The 12,756-nt window shown below is 39.5% G+C and overlaps 1 protein-coding gene across 7 annotated transcripts in view; it reads right to left on the bottom strand.

Moving 5' to 3' along the window:
• The window catches only part of VWA3B (von Willebrand factor A domain containing 3B), a 210,518-nt gene that overhangs the window by 43,888 nt on the left and 153,874 nt on the right, over window positions 1-12,756 (bottom strand). For 6 of the 7 annotated variants that reach the window (XM_080813513.1, XM_080813514.1, XM_080813515.1 and 3 more), the window contains 2 exons: window positions 5,898-6,016; window positions 714-764 (listed from right to left, as the gene is read on the bottom strand). In XM_080813513.1, the coding sequence (XP_080669639.1) occupies window positions 714-764; window positions 5,898-6,016 (170 nt within the window). Of the gene's footprint in view, window positions 1-713; window positions 765-5,897; window positions 6,017-8,778; window positions 8,863-12,756 lie in introns of those variants that run through there. The other variant, XM_080813517.1, reaches the window with a different exon arrangement.

The following is a 12,756-nucleotide window of genomic DNA, read 5'->3' as shown; positions in this document are numbered from 1 at the left end:
CACCAGGATGGCTTTAGTTATTAAAAGAAAAAAAAGTAAATTAACAAGTGTTGGCAAGGATGTGGAGAAACAAGAACCCTCATACCTTGCTGGTAGGAATGTAAAATGGTACAGTTGCTGTGAAAAAGTCTGGTGTTCCTCAACAAGTTAAGCCTAATATTACTCTATGGCTTAGCAGATCCATTCTTAGATGTGTTCCCAAGAGAAATGAAAACATATGTCCAAACAGAAATTTCTACATGAATGTATATGGCAGCAATAGCCCCAAGGTAGAAACAAACCAAATACCCACCAGCAGACGGCTGGATAAACAAGCTGGTATATACATATAATGGATCCGTACTGAGGCGTAAAAGAAGACTATGTATGTTACAACTTGGAATCATTAAGTTTTTACACAAAGGAAGTAAAAGAAGGCAAACACAAAATGTCACATATTGTATGATTCATCTGGTATATATCCAGGAGAGGCAAATACACACACACACACAGAGAGCAGAATAGTGGTGCCCAGAGGAGGAGAGAGAGGTGTGGGGAAGGATTACTAAATGGGTACAAGGTGTCTTTCCTGAGGTGATACAATTTTTGAAACTAGAGGGAGGTGGTGGTTTGTACAACATTTTGAATAAATAGCATAGAACTGTATACTTCAAAACAGTTAATTGTAGGTTATGTGAATTTCACCAAAACAAAGTGAAGAGAAACTGGCTTACTTTTCTTTTTCCTCTTGAGATAATGCTCGCCAAACAATTTTATTCAAGCGCCTGTTCAAAAAAAAAAAAAAAAAACAGTAATTATTTAGTAGCAGTAGTTCATTTCATGGCAAAAGTCTGATCCCAGGCTCTGAAGGGCACTGAGGGCAGAGCCCAAGCCAAGGGACACCTGCACTGGACCACATCACCACCATTTGCTTAAAGATACTGGATACGAGTGTCTGCCTCCCTTGGCATCACTGCAGAAACCTCATGGCTCTGTAGCAATCCTGTTAAATATTAAAGGAGGGCACAGCTGTCAGCTCTGTCAGGTTAAAACCTGGGCTAAGAAATGGCAGTAAGCAAAACAGTTGTCATTTTCTCTGCATGAAGTCTCTACACACCCACTGATTTTCTTCCTATGGAAAGAGTACAACCGTACCCTTAGTTTACCTTCTAGAGACATTCTTCTAGACCTGGATTTTCAGAGCAATGGGGGTGAAGAGGGTCATAAATAATAGGACCAAGACACATTTTAGGGATCAAGCAGTCTGACCTGCTTGTTTTCCAAACAAGGTCACTGAGAGGGGCAAGAAGATGAAGTGCTTTGCTCACTTATCACAGCCTGGTAGTGGTGGCAGTGCTGAGACTTTCTGAAGCTCATCACTGAACATGTCTGTAGAGAGAGGAAAGGAGGAGGCTGAAGCCAGTGGTTTCTATGGGGTAGACGCAGTTCCTTTTCTGTTACAAATCAGTGAGGCTTCTTTCGGATGTGCCAGCCCCATTCTGTTCCCCCATTCTGTACCGCTACATCATTACCCAAAGTGCGCTTCCTGGAGTGCAGGGCACAGAACACTGGCTCCGGGGGGCTGGGAGCTGGTGTTCCATGAGAAAAAAACAAAACAAAATAAAACAAAACAAAAAAAACCAAGCTTCAGTAAAATGAGGTGGGAGAATATTGCCCCTCTCCAGGAGGCATTCTCTAACCACTAGACCCAGCATCAGCAACACAGGGCTCTGAGAACACTTTGGGGGGTGCTACCCTGCCTGACCTCCCTTCCCAAGCCTGGTGAGACCATAGCAAGGGGGTCTGGCATGTGGTGAAGAGCACAGGCTCTGGAGCCAGACTGCTTGGACCCAAAGCTCAGTTGGCTTCTCCACTTATTAGCTGTGAGACTTTGGGCCAGCAGCCAACTTCTCTGTAGAATGTGGGTAATAATGGTACCTCCCTCCTAGAGTCGCCGTGAGGGCTCAGCGAGCTGGTGTGGCACAGCACACAGAACCTGTCTGATAGAGGCAAATTGCTCCACACGTGGTATGAACAGTCGGGAAGCAGGCAATACGCCAGCAAAGTGCTGCTGTCTCACCTGGAGGCTTTGAGCTCCTTAGGGCCTATTTGGAAACTGGGTTTTTTTAAAAATTATGTGGTTCACATATCGATAAGCAGGGCTTGTAAGACCTGTTTAAAGGATTCACAGGATTTAGTTTTGGCTTGTGTGTATATGCTTCTCTGGAAACAAACAAACAAACAAACAAAAAAAAAACCACACAACCTCATTTAAAAATCCCCTTAAAACTAAACCTGGAAAGTAGAGGCAGTATATAGTAAGGAGGCTGGGAGTGAGACCAAAGGCTTTGGAGCCACATGGTTCTGGGTTCAAATGTCAGTGCCTCTACTGTGCTGCTGTGTGATCCTGTGTTACATAACTTTTTGAAACTCTGTTTTCTTATTGCTGAAACAAGGATAACACCACCTACCTTGGTGCTGGGAGGATTGAGATGTACATATAAATGACCAGGAATAACTCAGTGTTTATTCCCTCCAGGTTCTGAAGATGGGCAAGGCTTGGAAACTGAGAAACCCTTAGTGAATGTGGGTCTAATTAGCTAGCACATACCATTAATTTTAATTCAATCCTTTAGAAAATATTTTTCTAAGAGCACACTTATATAACTTCTGTTATTCCCCCTATTTTCCAACTATACTGAAATACTTCAAAGCACACAGGGCAGAAAAAGTGGGTGAGTGTGAACTGAGGGCAGGTAAGGGTGTCGATCCTGGCTCCACTGAATGTCCACAAAGGGTGTGGAATGAGGGCCGTCCCTGCAGGATGCCAAGAGGCTATGGGACATGAGGGCTTCTCTGAGGCTGGTCCACTCCTTGATTCAGGGATTTTACTAGCCATAGTTTTCCTCTTCGTTTTGTTTAAGGAGAGTGAAATTTGGTTGAGGGGTTGCTTTCACTAGCTCTCCATACCTCTAGTTGACAAATCTACTTGTCCCAAGAATTGCTGGAATTTGCAAAGCAACTTGTAATTAATGACACTTCAGAAATCTAACCAGCTCGCAGAACATTTTGGAGATCATAGGCAGAGGTTACTAAGCATGGCCCCCATAGTCAGGTTAGAACTGATGCTTCTCCTGTGAATCTGAGAACTGAAACCTTGACCTTACACTCAAAGTCAAAATAAGCAGCAGAAAAATGACCCCAGGGCTGGCCAGCCCTGGAACCCTGACTCAAAGTTTATACTCAGACACACAAAGCCAAAATTGCTATCTTGATTCATGAAATATTGAAGCAGAAGGACTCCACACACAGCCAGTAAGTGTGACCAACATAGCTAGTTTATGTCACTATTTTGGCCAAAGGGCTGTGAGCTTCCCAATTGTCTGGTCATCACTAACCATACAAATTCAGGGTTATATCTGGCTTACTTGTGATGGGAAACTCCTTAGAAATACTATATTGGGGACAGAGTGGGAGTAAATCAAGTTTTATTAATTACTTTTCACAGTATGTGTATCTTTAGAAACGTGGAGCAAGATGGAAAAGGGAATTGATGCTTACGCCAACAAAATTCTTAAAGACTACTGAATGCAAAAGATCAGGAAGTTTTGTCCTATATAATACTAATGTTAATATTAGTATTATTAAATAATGATATTAAATATTCATTTAATATTAACAACACGTTAATATCATATTATTAATTCAATGATATTGAAATTTAAATAATATTAATCATATTAGAATTAATGTTACTATTAATAACAGCAATATGCATTTCTCTAAGTGCCCTAAAAGGCTTTTCCAGATTCACTCATTGGAAGTAAAAAGTGGGCCAAATCACTTACTATGTCTGTATTTTGATTTTGCTATTAGGGAAGGAGGGATCCCTGTCTTTAGAAAGGGAAAGGGTTAATGTAAGGAGAAGAGCTGTGTGACTATTATACTCCTGTATTTATGGTTATTTGGGGATCAGCAGATTCAGGGAATGAAAGGGGTAAGTAATTAACATTAATTGCTCTTTATATATAATTTACATAACCCTCACAACTGCCCTGCGAGATTTTGTAAATAAGGAATCTGAAGCTTCCAATTGTTACATGATCTGCCAAGTAGATGTCAGAGTCAAAAATGAAGCTCAGAATTGGGACCTAAAAGCCCTACCTTGTGGCCCTGCACCAGGCTTTCACAGACCAGGTAATTCTAGAACCCAAATATTTGACTGAGTCAAGCATATTCAATTATAATATGAATGATATACTTTGAATAACTGAATTTGATAAATTTTAATAACTAAATGTGAATTAGATCAGATTCAAATTAAATTCCAATAGTCAAATACACACATAGCAACACCTGCTAGGTAGAGGAGACAATGGAGAGCAAGGCTGCTACGCTCTGGCCCTTGGAAGCTAACATCCTTACATAGGAGACACAGGCCTGTGCAGAAGCTTTGAGCCCTCTGAGGGCCATAGGCAGGGTGTGTGGTGGAGTCACTGGGGAAAGGCCTCTGAAAGGAGGGCCACTGGAGCTTAGGCAAGACAGGAATGAAAGAGGACAGCTGGAGGATAGGAAGAGGGCAGCATTGCTGGAAGGCAAGGGAAGGCCTGCCTGGTGCAGAAGGAGAGGCGGAGTGGAGGGACAGCCCCCGTGTGTGTGGGAGACATGGGGAAATCTACAGAGCAAAGCCTCAGGCCCACAGACAAGAGCGAGCCTTGCGTAGTTCATTGTGTCTGCAAGAGAAAGGGAGGGCAGGCAAAGGCTCAGAGAAGTCCTGAGGAGCCTGGAGGCAGCTGAAGGAGCTTGTGTAAGCCTCCATTCTTAGGTGAGGGCAGGAGAAGGCTCCCGTGAAAGGAGATCTGCAGAGGCCTGTGATGGGCATGGTGGGGAAAGGCCAGCATCTAGACCGGACTGTGCAACCCACGTGGCAGGAGTCAGGCTCTATACTTCTTTTAAACACACAGTAGATACACCGCAAAATGACAACAGACCAGAAAACGCTGCCTAGGACATCGTTAATGTTCATGTACTTTATGTCATTCCTTCCATCCACGTGGTGGTAGGTGAAAACTCAGTTGCACAGGTCCAGAAACAAGGAAAGGCTTGCCTGGAGAAGCAGGGCATGCTTAAAGTTTAAGTGCTAGGCACGGAGGCTTCATAAAGTGCTGGGACTGGGGTGGGGAGGGGACCACAGAGCTAGGGCAAGGGTGAGACTGGGCGTCTGCCCTTGTGAAAAGAAACTCCATCTCAACACTAACACAGTTACTAAGAGTAAAACTTTCACTGGCACCAACTTGATCATCCTTCTAATCTTGGGAAAAAATGATTTACGTAGTAGGAGACACTTACATTATCTCCACTACTTCATTGTTGTGGAGTTTCATTAGTCACTTCACAAAATCTGTGCTGAAATGACCAAATTCCCTCTGTTAAAGGGAAAGCTTTTTTTTTTTTTAAGATTTTATTTATTTATTTGACACAGAAAGAGTGATCACAAGCAGGTGGAGAGGCAGGCAGAGAGAGAGGGGAAACAGGCTCGATCCCAGGACCCTGAGACCATGACCAGAGCCGAAGGCAGAGGCTTAACCCACTGAGCCACCCAGGTGACCCTAGAGGGAAAGCTTTAAAGATCTCAGGGCAACTTGAAATTTCTACAGATTTTGGAAAGGGCAGATGGTTTCTTCAAAACTCTGTTGGAATTCTTTGGGTCCTCTGTTTCATGCAGTGCCTGGCACCGAGGAAGCCCCTCTGTTTGTGGCTGAGCAATGAGTATTGAGCTTCAATACTGCTGTATTCCTTCGGGGCAATCACTAAGTAGCTGATCCAGACAAAGAAAAAAATAAGCTAAAAACAAGAGAAAATAAGCACAAACAAATAAATTCCACAGCTGTTAAAGAGCAGCTGGGACTAATACTCACTTTTCATAGCTCTTAATGGCCTGTTCCACTTTTTGCTTGTAGATATTGAGCTTGACTCCTTGGGGGTTAATTAATGTCATCTTATTGGTGTCATTGCACACGTGTGCCAGAGGAAACACCTGCACAGCAATACCGAAGGAAGGCATCATTTGATAGGGTTTAACAAGAGCCTCTGAAAAAGGATCTACAGAGCTACACGGCATGTTTTTCTGACTATAGAATCAATATAATTATAGAAAAATTAGAGAATACAGATAATGATAAAGAAAATAGTAAGACTCTGAGATATCATCGCTAATCTTTTTCTTCCAATTTTAAAACTCTATCAAGCGCACACACAAAACAACAGCTTCAGGAAACTCTAGTCAGAATCAAGTACCATCTTCGTAAGCCCCATCAAACTGATGAGAGTGAGTAATTTTTAAGAAAATGGATTGCCTCGTTGCTACTTTGTAAATTACTACTTGGGTTAAACATCCTCCTCATATATTTATTTCACATTTTATTTTCTCTTGAAAATATCTGATTACATTTAACATCTTTGGACTATTTTCCTTGTCAATTTATAAGAGATTCTTATAAACATCAAACAGAGAAGCCTCAGTGATCACATTCTATAAGAACAGCAGACTATGAGAAAGAGAGGGCTTCTTTTTTAGTCTTTCTGTTTGCATCTGGTGCTTATTTTTGGGTTTGGGTATGCCTATGATTCCAAGCCATCTTATTAATACCTATAATACTATATACTTACCTCTTTGCATGTTACCTCTCTCTCCTTAGTAGAATGTAAGCTCTATCAGAGCAGAAACTTTATTTTATTTACTACTATATTCCCATTACCTAGAATACTGGCTGGCACACAGTGTGCCCCCAACAAATATTTGTTGATAAATGAATAAATATTCATAAAAAAGTATATTCCATATTTTAATATTTAAACAAAAAAGAAAAGTCTAACTAACAGAATGCCAAGCTATAATATTATTTCAAAATTACATATGACTCCAACCATAAGCAGCATGTAGGCATTTTGAAAATGTGGAGAATTGCTTCTGAGAAGTAAATTTTTACTTTCAATCAAGATGATATAAGTCATGCTTTTATGTTCCCTCTCATATCCAAAATTAGACAAAAATTATATTGTTATTGCCTAAGAAAAAAATGCAGAGAATGGAAAGGAGGAAGGAAAGAAAAAAGGTCAGATGCATGGCCCATAAATTTCTAGGTAACAAAGTTGAATGGGACTGGGAACAAGGGAGCAGGACTGAAGTTATGGAATTGCTGACTCTTTGTCTAAGGATAGCAGGGCCATGGGAGCACAACTCCTGGACAGCAAGTGGGACTGTGAGTGTCTGTAAGATGAAGGCTCAAGTCAGGCTCAGGGCCTGAAGCCAGTGTTGGGCTGAGGGTCTTGCACCCCTTGAAAAAGGTTCTGCCAAGTGAGAGAGGACACTGATGGCGCCTCACCACCACCAACTATACCAAGGCACCCGCCGAATCTATCACATTCCAGTATCACTGAGGAACAAGAGCTCTAAACACCAATGAGGGGGTGTACCGGGGATAGATTTAGGCAACTGGAAAGAAGGAGAAAGAAAATACAGATAAAAAAAAATCCTGTTAATCTATGTTAAAATTCCAAAATCTACAATGAAAAAAAATGCATAAATGATGACTGAGAAAATCAACAATAAGAATGTCAATTCGCTTGAGAAGAAATTAATCTTATAAGCCATCTAACAATAATTTATAGTAATTATAATTATAATTAAAATTAATGACTAGGTTGTTCAAAGAAGTAACAGCTGTGTAAAACTACAAAAACATACAGAAGTACCAAAAGAAAAAATGGACAGTAAAAAGAGTATTTCAAGTAATAAAACCTATCTTTGAAAAAAGGGACACCGAAATGATGGCTACATATACTAATTTTGTAATTTAAACATCAAAACATCAAGACCAAAACAAACAAGAAAATAGGCAAAGATTCAGAAAACTTAAGAGAAAGAAATGAAGAGGCTGTGAAATCGAACCTCACTACTTGTCAGACACAGGAATTCAGCATGTGGCTTCTAGAACAACTTTTGTCAAAAGGAAGGGGCCAGAACAGTAGGTTGAAAGGTGAGTAGGCTAGGCTTTGAACACTGAATGAAGCTTGCAGTAATGTGGGGAAAAAAAAAACACCACAACTCTCAAAATAGACCTACATATCACAAAAACTTTCAAGAGGAAAAAGAAATCAATCTCCACAAAATCAAAGACCTTCATATTTTTATCACCCCTGGAAAAAATACCCCCTTAGAAGTCTATAAATAGCTCTCCAAGTTTGCCAACATATGGCCCAACTGCAAATCAACACCCTAAAATATTTAGCAACATGACAACATTTATATTAATGTTCTACTTCCCTCTTTTGTTGTTTTAGATCTCAGGCTTTGCGTGGCCATCATGTACTTCAGTGTGGTAGTAGTTCAAATTTGGCTCTGTGCACCCACTCTCATTCCTTTCTGCATGCAGATTTAGGGAAAGACAAAGTCATACTCCACACCTTCAGTCTGTGGTCTTAGTTTTTACAACATGGTGGTCACATGGTGGTGCCATGGGATATTCTCTTTATGATGTCAAATGTAGTGTGACTATGAGGTCATAAGGGGCATTCTGATAGGACTTGAGGGATCAGAACCATGGTCGCCCAGCTTCTGCAAGGAAGCATGGGGGGAGGAGGGTGCAGTTAATGAAGAAACTGACAGCTCTGTCTGAAAGGGAATAAAACCTGATCACATCTCCTTTGAAAATGATTTACTTATTACCTCTCATAATGAAAATCAAGAGACTGTCTTGGACAATATTTGACAACAAAGAAAGAGCTTCAAGATATTACCTACTTCAGTGGACATTGGGGAGGGTATGTGCTATGATGAGTGCTGTGAAATGTGTAATCCTGGCGATTCACAGACCTGTACCCCTGGGGATAAAAATACATTATATGTTTATTAAAATTTAAAAAAAAGATATTACCTACTTCAATTCTCTTGAGATTAACTTAGCCTTGCCAAATTGATATTAATAATCATACCCTAAAAGAAGTTTAAAAAATTTTTTTAAAAATAATTAAAAAATAATCATAACCTGTGGGGAAATATTTTAACTATGAGAAAGGGAGGGGTAGAAATGGAAAGACAGAAAGAGAGAGAGAGTCAGCAACCAAAAAGAAAGAAGAAATTGCTAGAATTCATGTACAGTTAATTTGGGTTAGACATGTAAGCAACCATTGTATTTAAGAATAGTTTTGTCAATAACGGTAATAGTGCTTATCCTTTACTCTCTGCCAAACATTAACCACTCTCTACATATTTTCTCATTCAGTCCCTATATTAATATATACACTGAATTGCAGGTTTTGTTATATGCCTTTCCTTTCTACTAAACTCTGCTGTTCTTTATTCCTTTAAAAAAAAACTTACTAGTTTTCTAGCATAATACATGTACAAAGTAACCATTTTTTGAATATTTGAAAAACTAAAACTATATATAAATTAAAACAATGGTCAAGGCTCAAAAATGTTTTACCTATATTATAAAATATAATGAAGTCTGGATTCCACCAAATTTGAATTCTTGGTAATTGAGTCATGGAAGGAATATAACTTTGCTAATTTTTAAGAGGTATTTGCTAGAAATATGAACAAAGTGAACAAGAGATTTAGCTTCTATAATAAACTATTCTGAAACAATAAAAGACTAGAAAATTAAAATGAAATACCATTTCCACACAGCAATTGGCAAAGTTTTTTTTTTTAATGTACTGCTTTTTTTTAAGATTTTATTTATTTCTTTGATAGAAAGCATAAGCAAGCAGAGAGGCAGGTAGAGAGAGAAAGAAGCAGGCTCTCTCTGAGCAGGGAGCCCCACATGGGGCTCGATCCCAGGACCCTGAGAACATGACCTGAGCCAAAGGAGCCACTTAACTAACTGAGCCACCCAGGTGCCCCTTAATGTACTGCTCTTAAGTGATAAAGATGTAGGTAAATAGGCATTGTTAAAATTCCAAGTAAACTATGCATTAATGGGGGGAATAATTTAAATAAGTTGCAGTAGTTCATATTATTGAATATTAGTGCAACCATTAAAAATTCATCCAAATGTGGTCATTACAAGACAGTATGTTCATAACATAAGCTAAATGAAGGAAGCAGAATACAGAACTGTATGCACAGGTATTCGTTGTTAAAGTCACACTATAGGTAAAGTTCCTCCTGACAACATTCTGTGTTTATCAGCAACCCCACATTTTGAAAATGAGAAAACAGTCTGAAATGGGTGTTTATATAATTATTGTTCAATCCTGGCTGAGTTCACCATTTTTACTTTTTTCAACTTAATCAGCTCTTCCAACAAATATCCCAGAGCTTGCTGCCAGACTGGCCAAGGAGAAGACTGAAGGGATGTGCATAACAAAAACACCAAAGCTGCACAAATCCTGCATGGGTAACTCTGAACACAGACACATGGGTTTATGGGCAGTGCAGATGCACAAACTACTGAGGACAGAAGCTTTAATGTCTGCTTTCAAAGTGGAACATCTCCAGTCTCCAAAAATCAAATGAAAGCAGGATCACAGAATTAACTGGCAAAAGAGGAGCATGTCCACAAGATCTTCCATAAACCCAAGAAAATATGTTACTTACTACAAGGTAGACTATGTCCCACATTTTTCATACTAACTTTTAGAAAAGAAAAGATTGTTCTTCTCAATTTAGTGAACATTTTCATTGGCAAAGAAGATAAACATCTGTTGACCTGGAACAATGTTCACTGTAGACTGTTGAGCAAAAACGAAGGCACAAAACTTTATATTCAGTTTGACATCATTTTGGTAAAACAAAAACAAAAAACAAAGGATACATATGTAGTGAAAAAGTTCTGGTCAGACAACCATCAAATGATTCTTCAGTGGTGGAGTTGTGACTCTACTATTTCCTTCTTTTTCATTTATCTGTACTTGCTCATTTTTATACGCAGTGAATATATATAGCTTTTGTAAAAACTGTCCTTTTTAAATTAAAAATTAATTAATTTTTAATTAAGATAAAACTTCTTATCGATACATAATTTTATGTTCAATGCTACTATATATGACAGCAACAAAATGCCTGTCCTTCACAGCATCCCTAACTCTTTGCACTTAACTTGTCAGCTAAATGACAAGATGAATAGCAACTTCACTAAGTTGCTCTAACTTTTATATATGATACTTTGATGAAAGCAAATGCTTTGCTCAAAACCCCTATTAATGGGATTGTGCATGGCCTGTCAGGAGTATATGATAGAGCTAGTATGCAAGCCCAGTGTATCTGGCCACAAGTTATGTGCCTAATGAACCCAGATTAGGGCAAAACAGGAAGCCTTGATGGGATATTGTTAAAGAACATGATGATGATGTAAACTTTCCAATGATACAGATTAATGTTCCCGAATTATTTTACTTTTCTTTGAAGTGACTGGCAGTAAAGAACTCGGAATTCCAGATTCATCAAATAACTAAAACAATTTTATCCTGTATATGACTTGGCAATGAATTAATTTTTTTGAAAGAGTTAAGATAAAATTATCTGGTCCATTGGAAACCCAACGTGCCAGTTAGCATCTTGTAATGAAGAGTTGCTAGGGCAACCTCTATGCTCAGTACTTCATTTCCAAGGTGACAGATTTGATGCTGGTCCGGGAAACATTGAAAACCAAAACAGCATTGTGTTCCAGAAGAAGAAAGAGCCCATACATAAGTCATGAATGAAACAAAGAGCTGGGGACAAAGCCAAACACTGCTTTACAATTCAGCCCAGACAGATGTGACCGGGCACAGAACATAGGCTTTAAGAGTCAATTAAAATTCTCAGTGCAATGTGTTAAGATTCAGGTTTCCTTTTCAGCTCCATTCTACTTTTTTGTCTACTTTTTCATAAAACATTAGGCCCAAATCTCAAAAAGCTATACATCCCACTAAGGAGGATGTATTTTTAGGTTATAGTCTTACTATTCTTTCCATTTCTAAGTGAGGGTCTCTTCCAGTCAGAGAAAATGTTAAGGAATAAAATATACAGGCATGCTTTGATAGTGAAGTTGGAATTTACTGCAGTATACTTCCATCATCCTCATGATGCATGCTCTTACTATCAATAATGGAGGAAGGTAAGCATGCTGGATTGTGTGCTACCTACTCACAGGTCTGTGATGAGAATTTACATTGTCACAAAAGGTACCAAGCACAAGTGTCAATGGTGGAATGAAACTGAAAAATGTTGATCCTCATCCCTTAGCTTTGCTTTCTAGAGTCAGGAGACTAGAATGTTTTTCTGAAGAACAGGACCCTCACTATTCTTCTAGTTTCTCCTTCTTAGGAATCACTCCATATTTTTCTCTCTTTCAGCCCCACACTGTTTAGTCCTATCTACCTGACTTCGAAAATCGCCTTGGCTCCACCCTCATTGTTGCCACCTGGATCAGTCACCCAGGCCTTGCCTCCTGACTGACCCTCACCTTCCCAGCCTTAAACCTCTCCAACTACTCTGCACATTGCAATGGAAGCCTAAACTTGATCTTCTGCTAAAACCCCTTTGCTGGTACTCAGGATGACACTCCAACTTCTTAATCAATCAAGACCCTTTCTTTACTAGTGCTAACCTTCCTCCAGTCACACCAAACATTCTTTAGAATGACAAGCTTTCTTGGATCTTAAACTTCCCCACTGGCTCCCCCACTGTTTGGACATCCCTCCCCATCTCCTCACCTCATAACTCCTTTTCTGCCCCTGGGTCTGAAGCCTTCTTTACAACTGAGACTAGCTTAGGGGACCTCTCCT

The sequence above is a fragment of the Martes martes genome, assembly GCF_963455335.1.
Source record: "Martes martes genome assembly, chromosome: 9".
NCBI lineage: Eukaryota > Metazoa > Chordata > Mammalia > Carnivora > Mustelidae > Martes > Martes martes.
The sequence above is the reverse complement of the archived record's forward strand: the minus strand, read 5'-3'. Positions and strand labels throughout refer to the sequence as shown.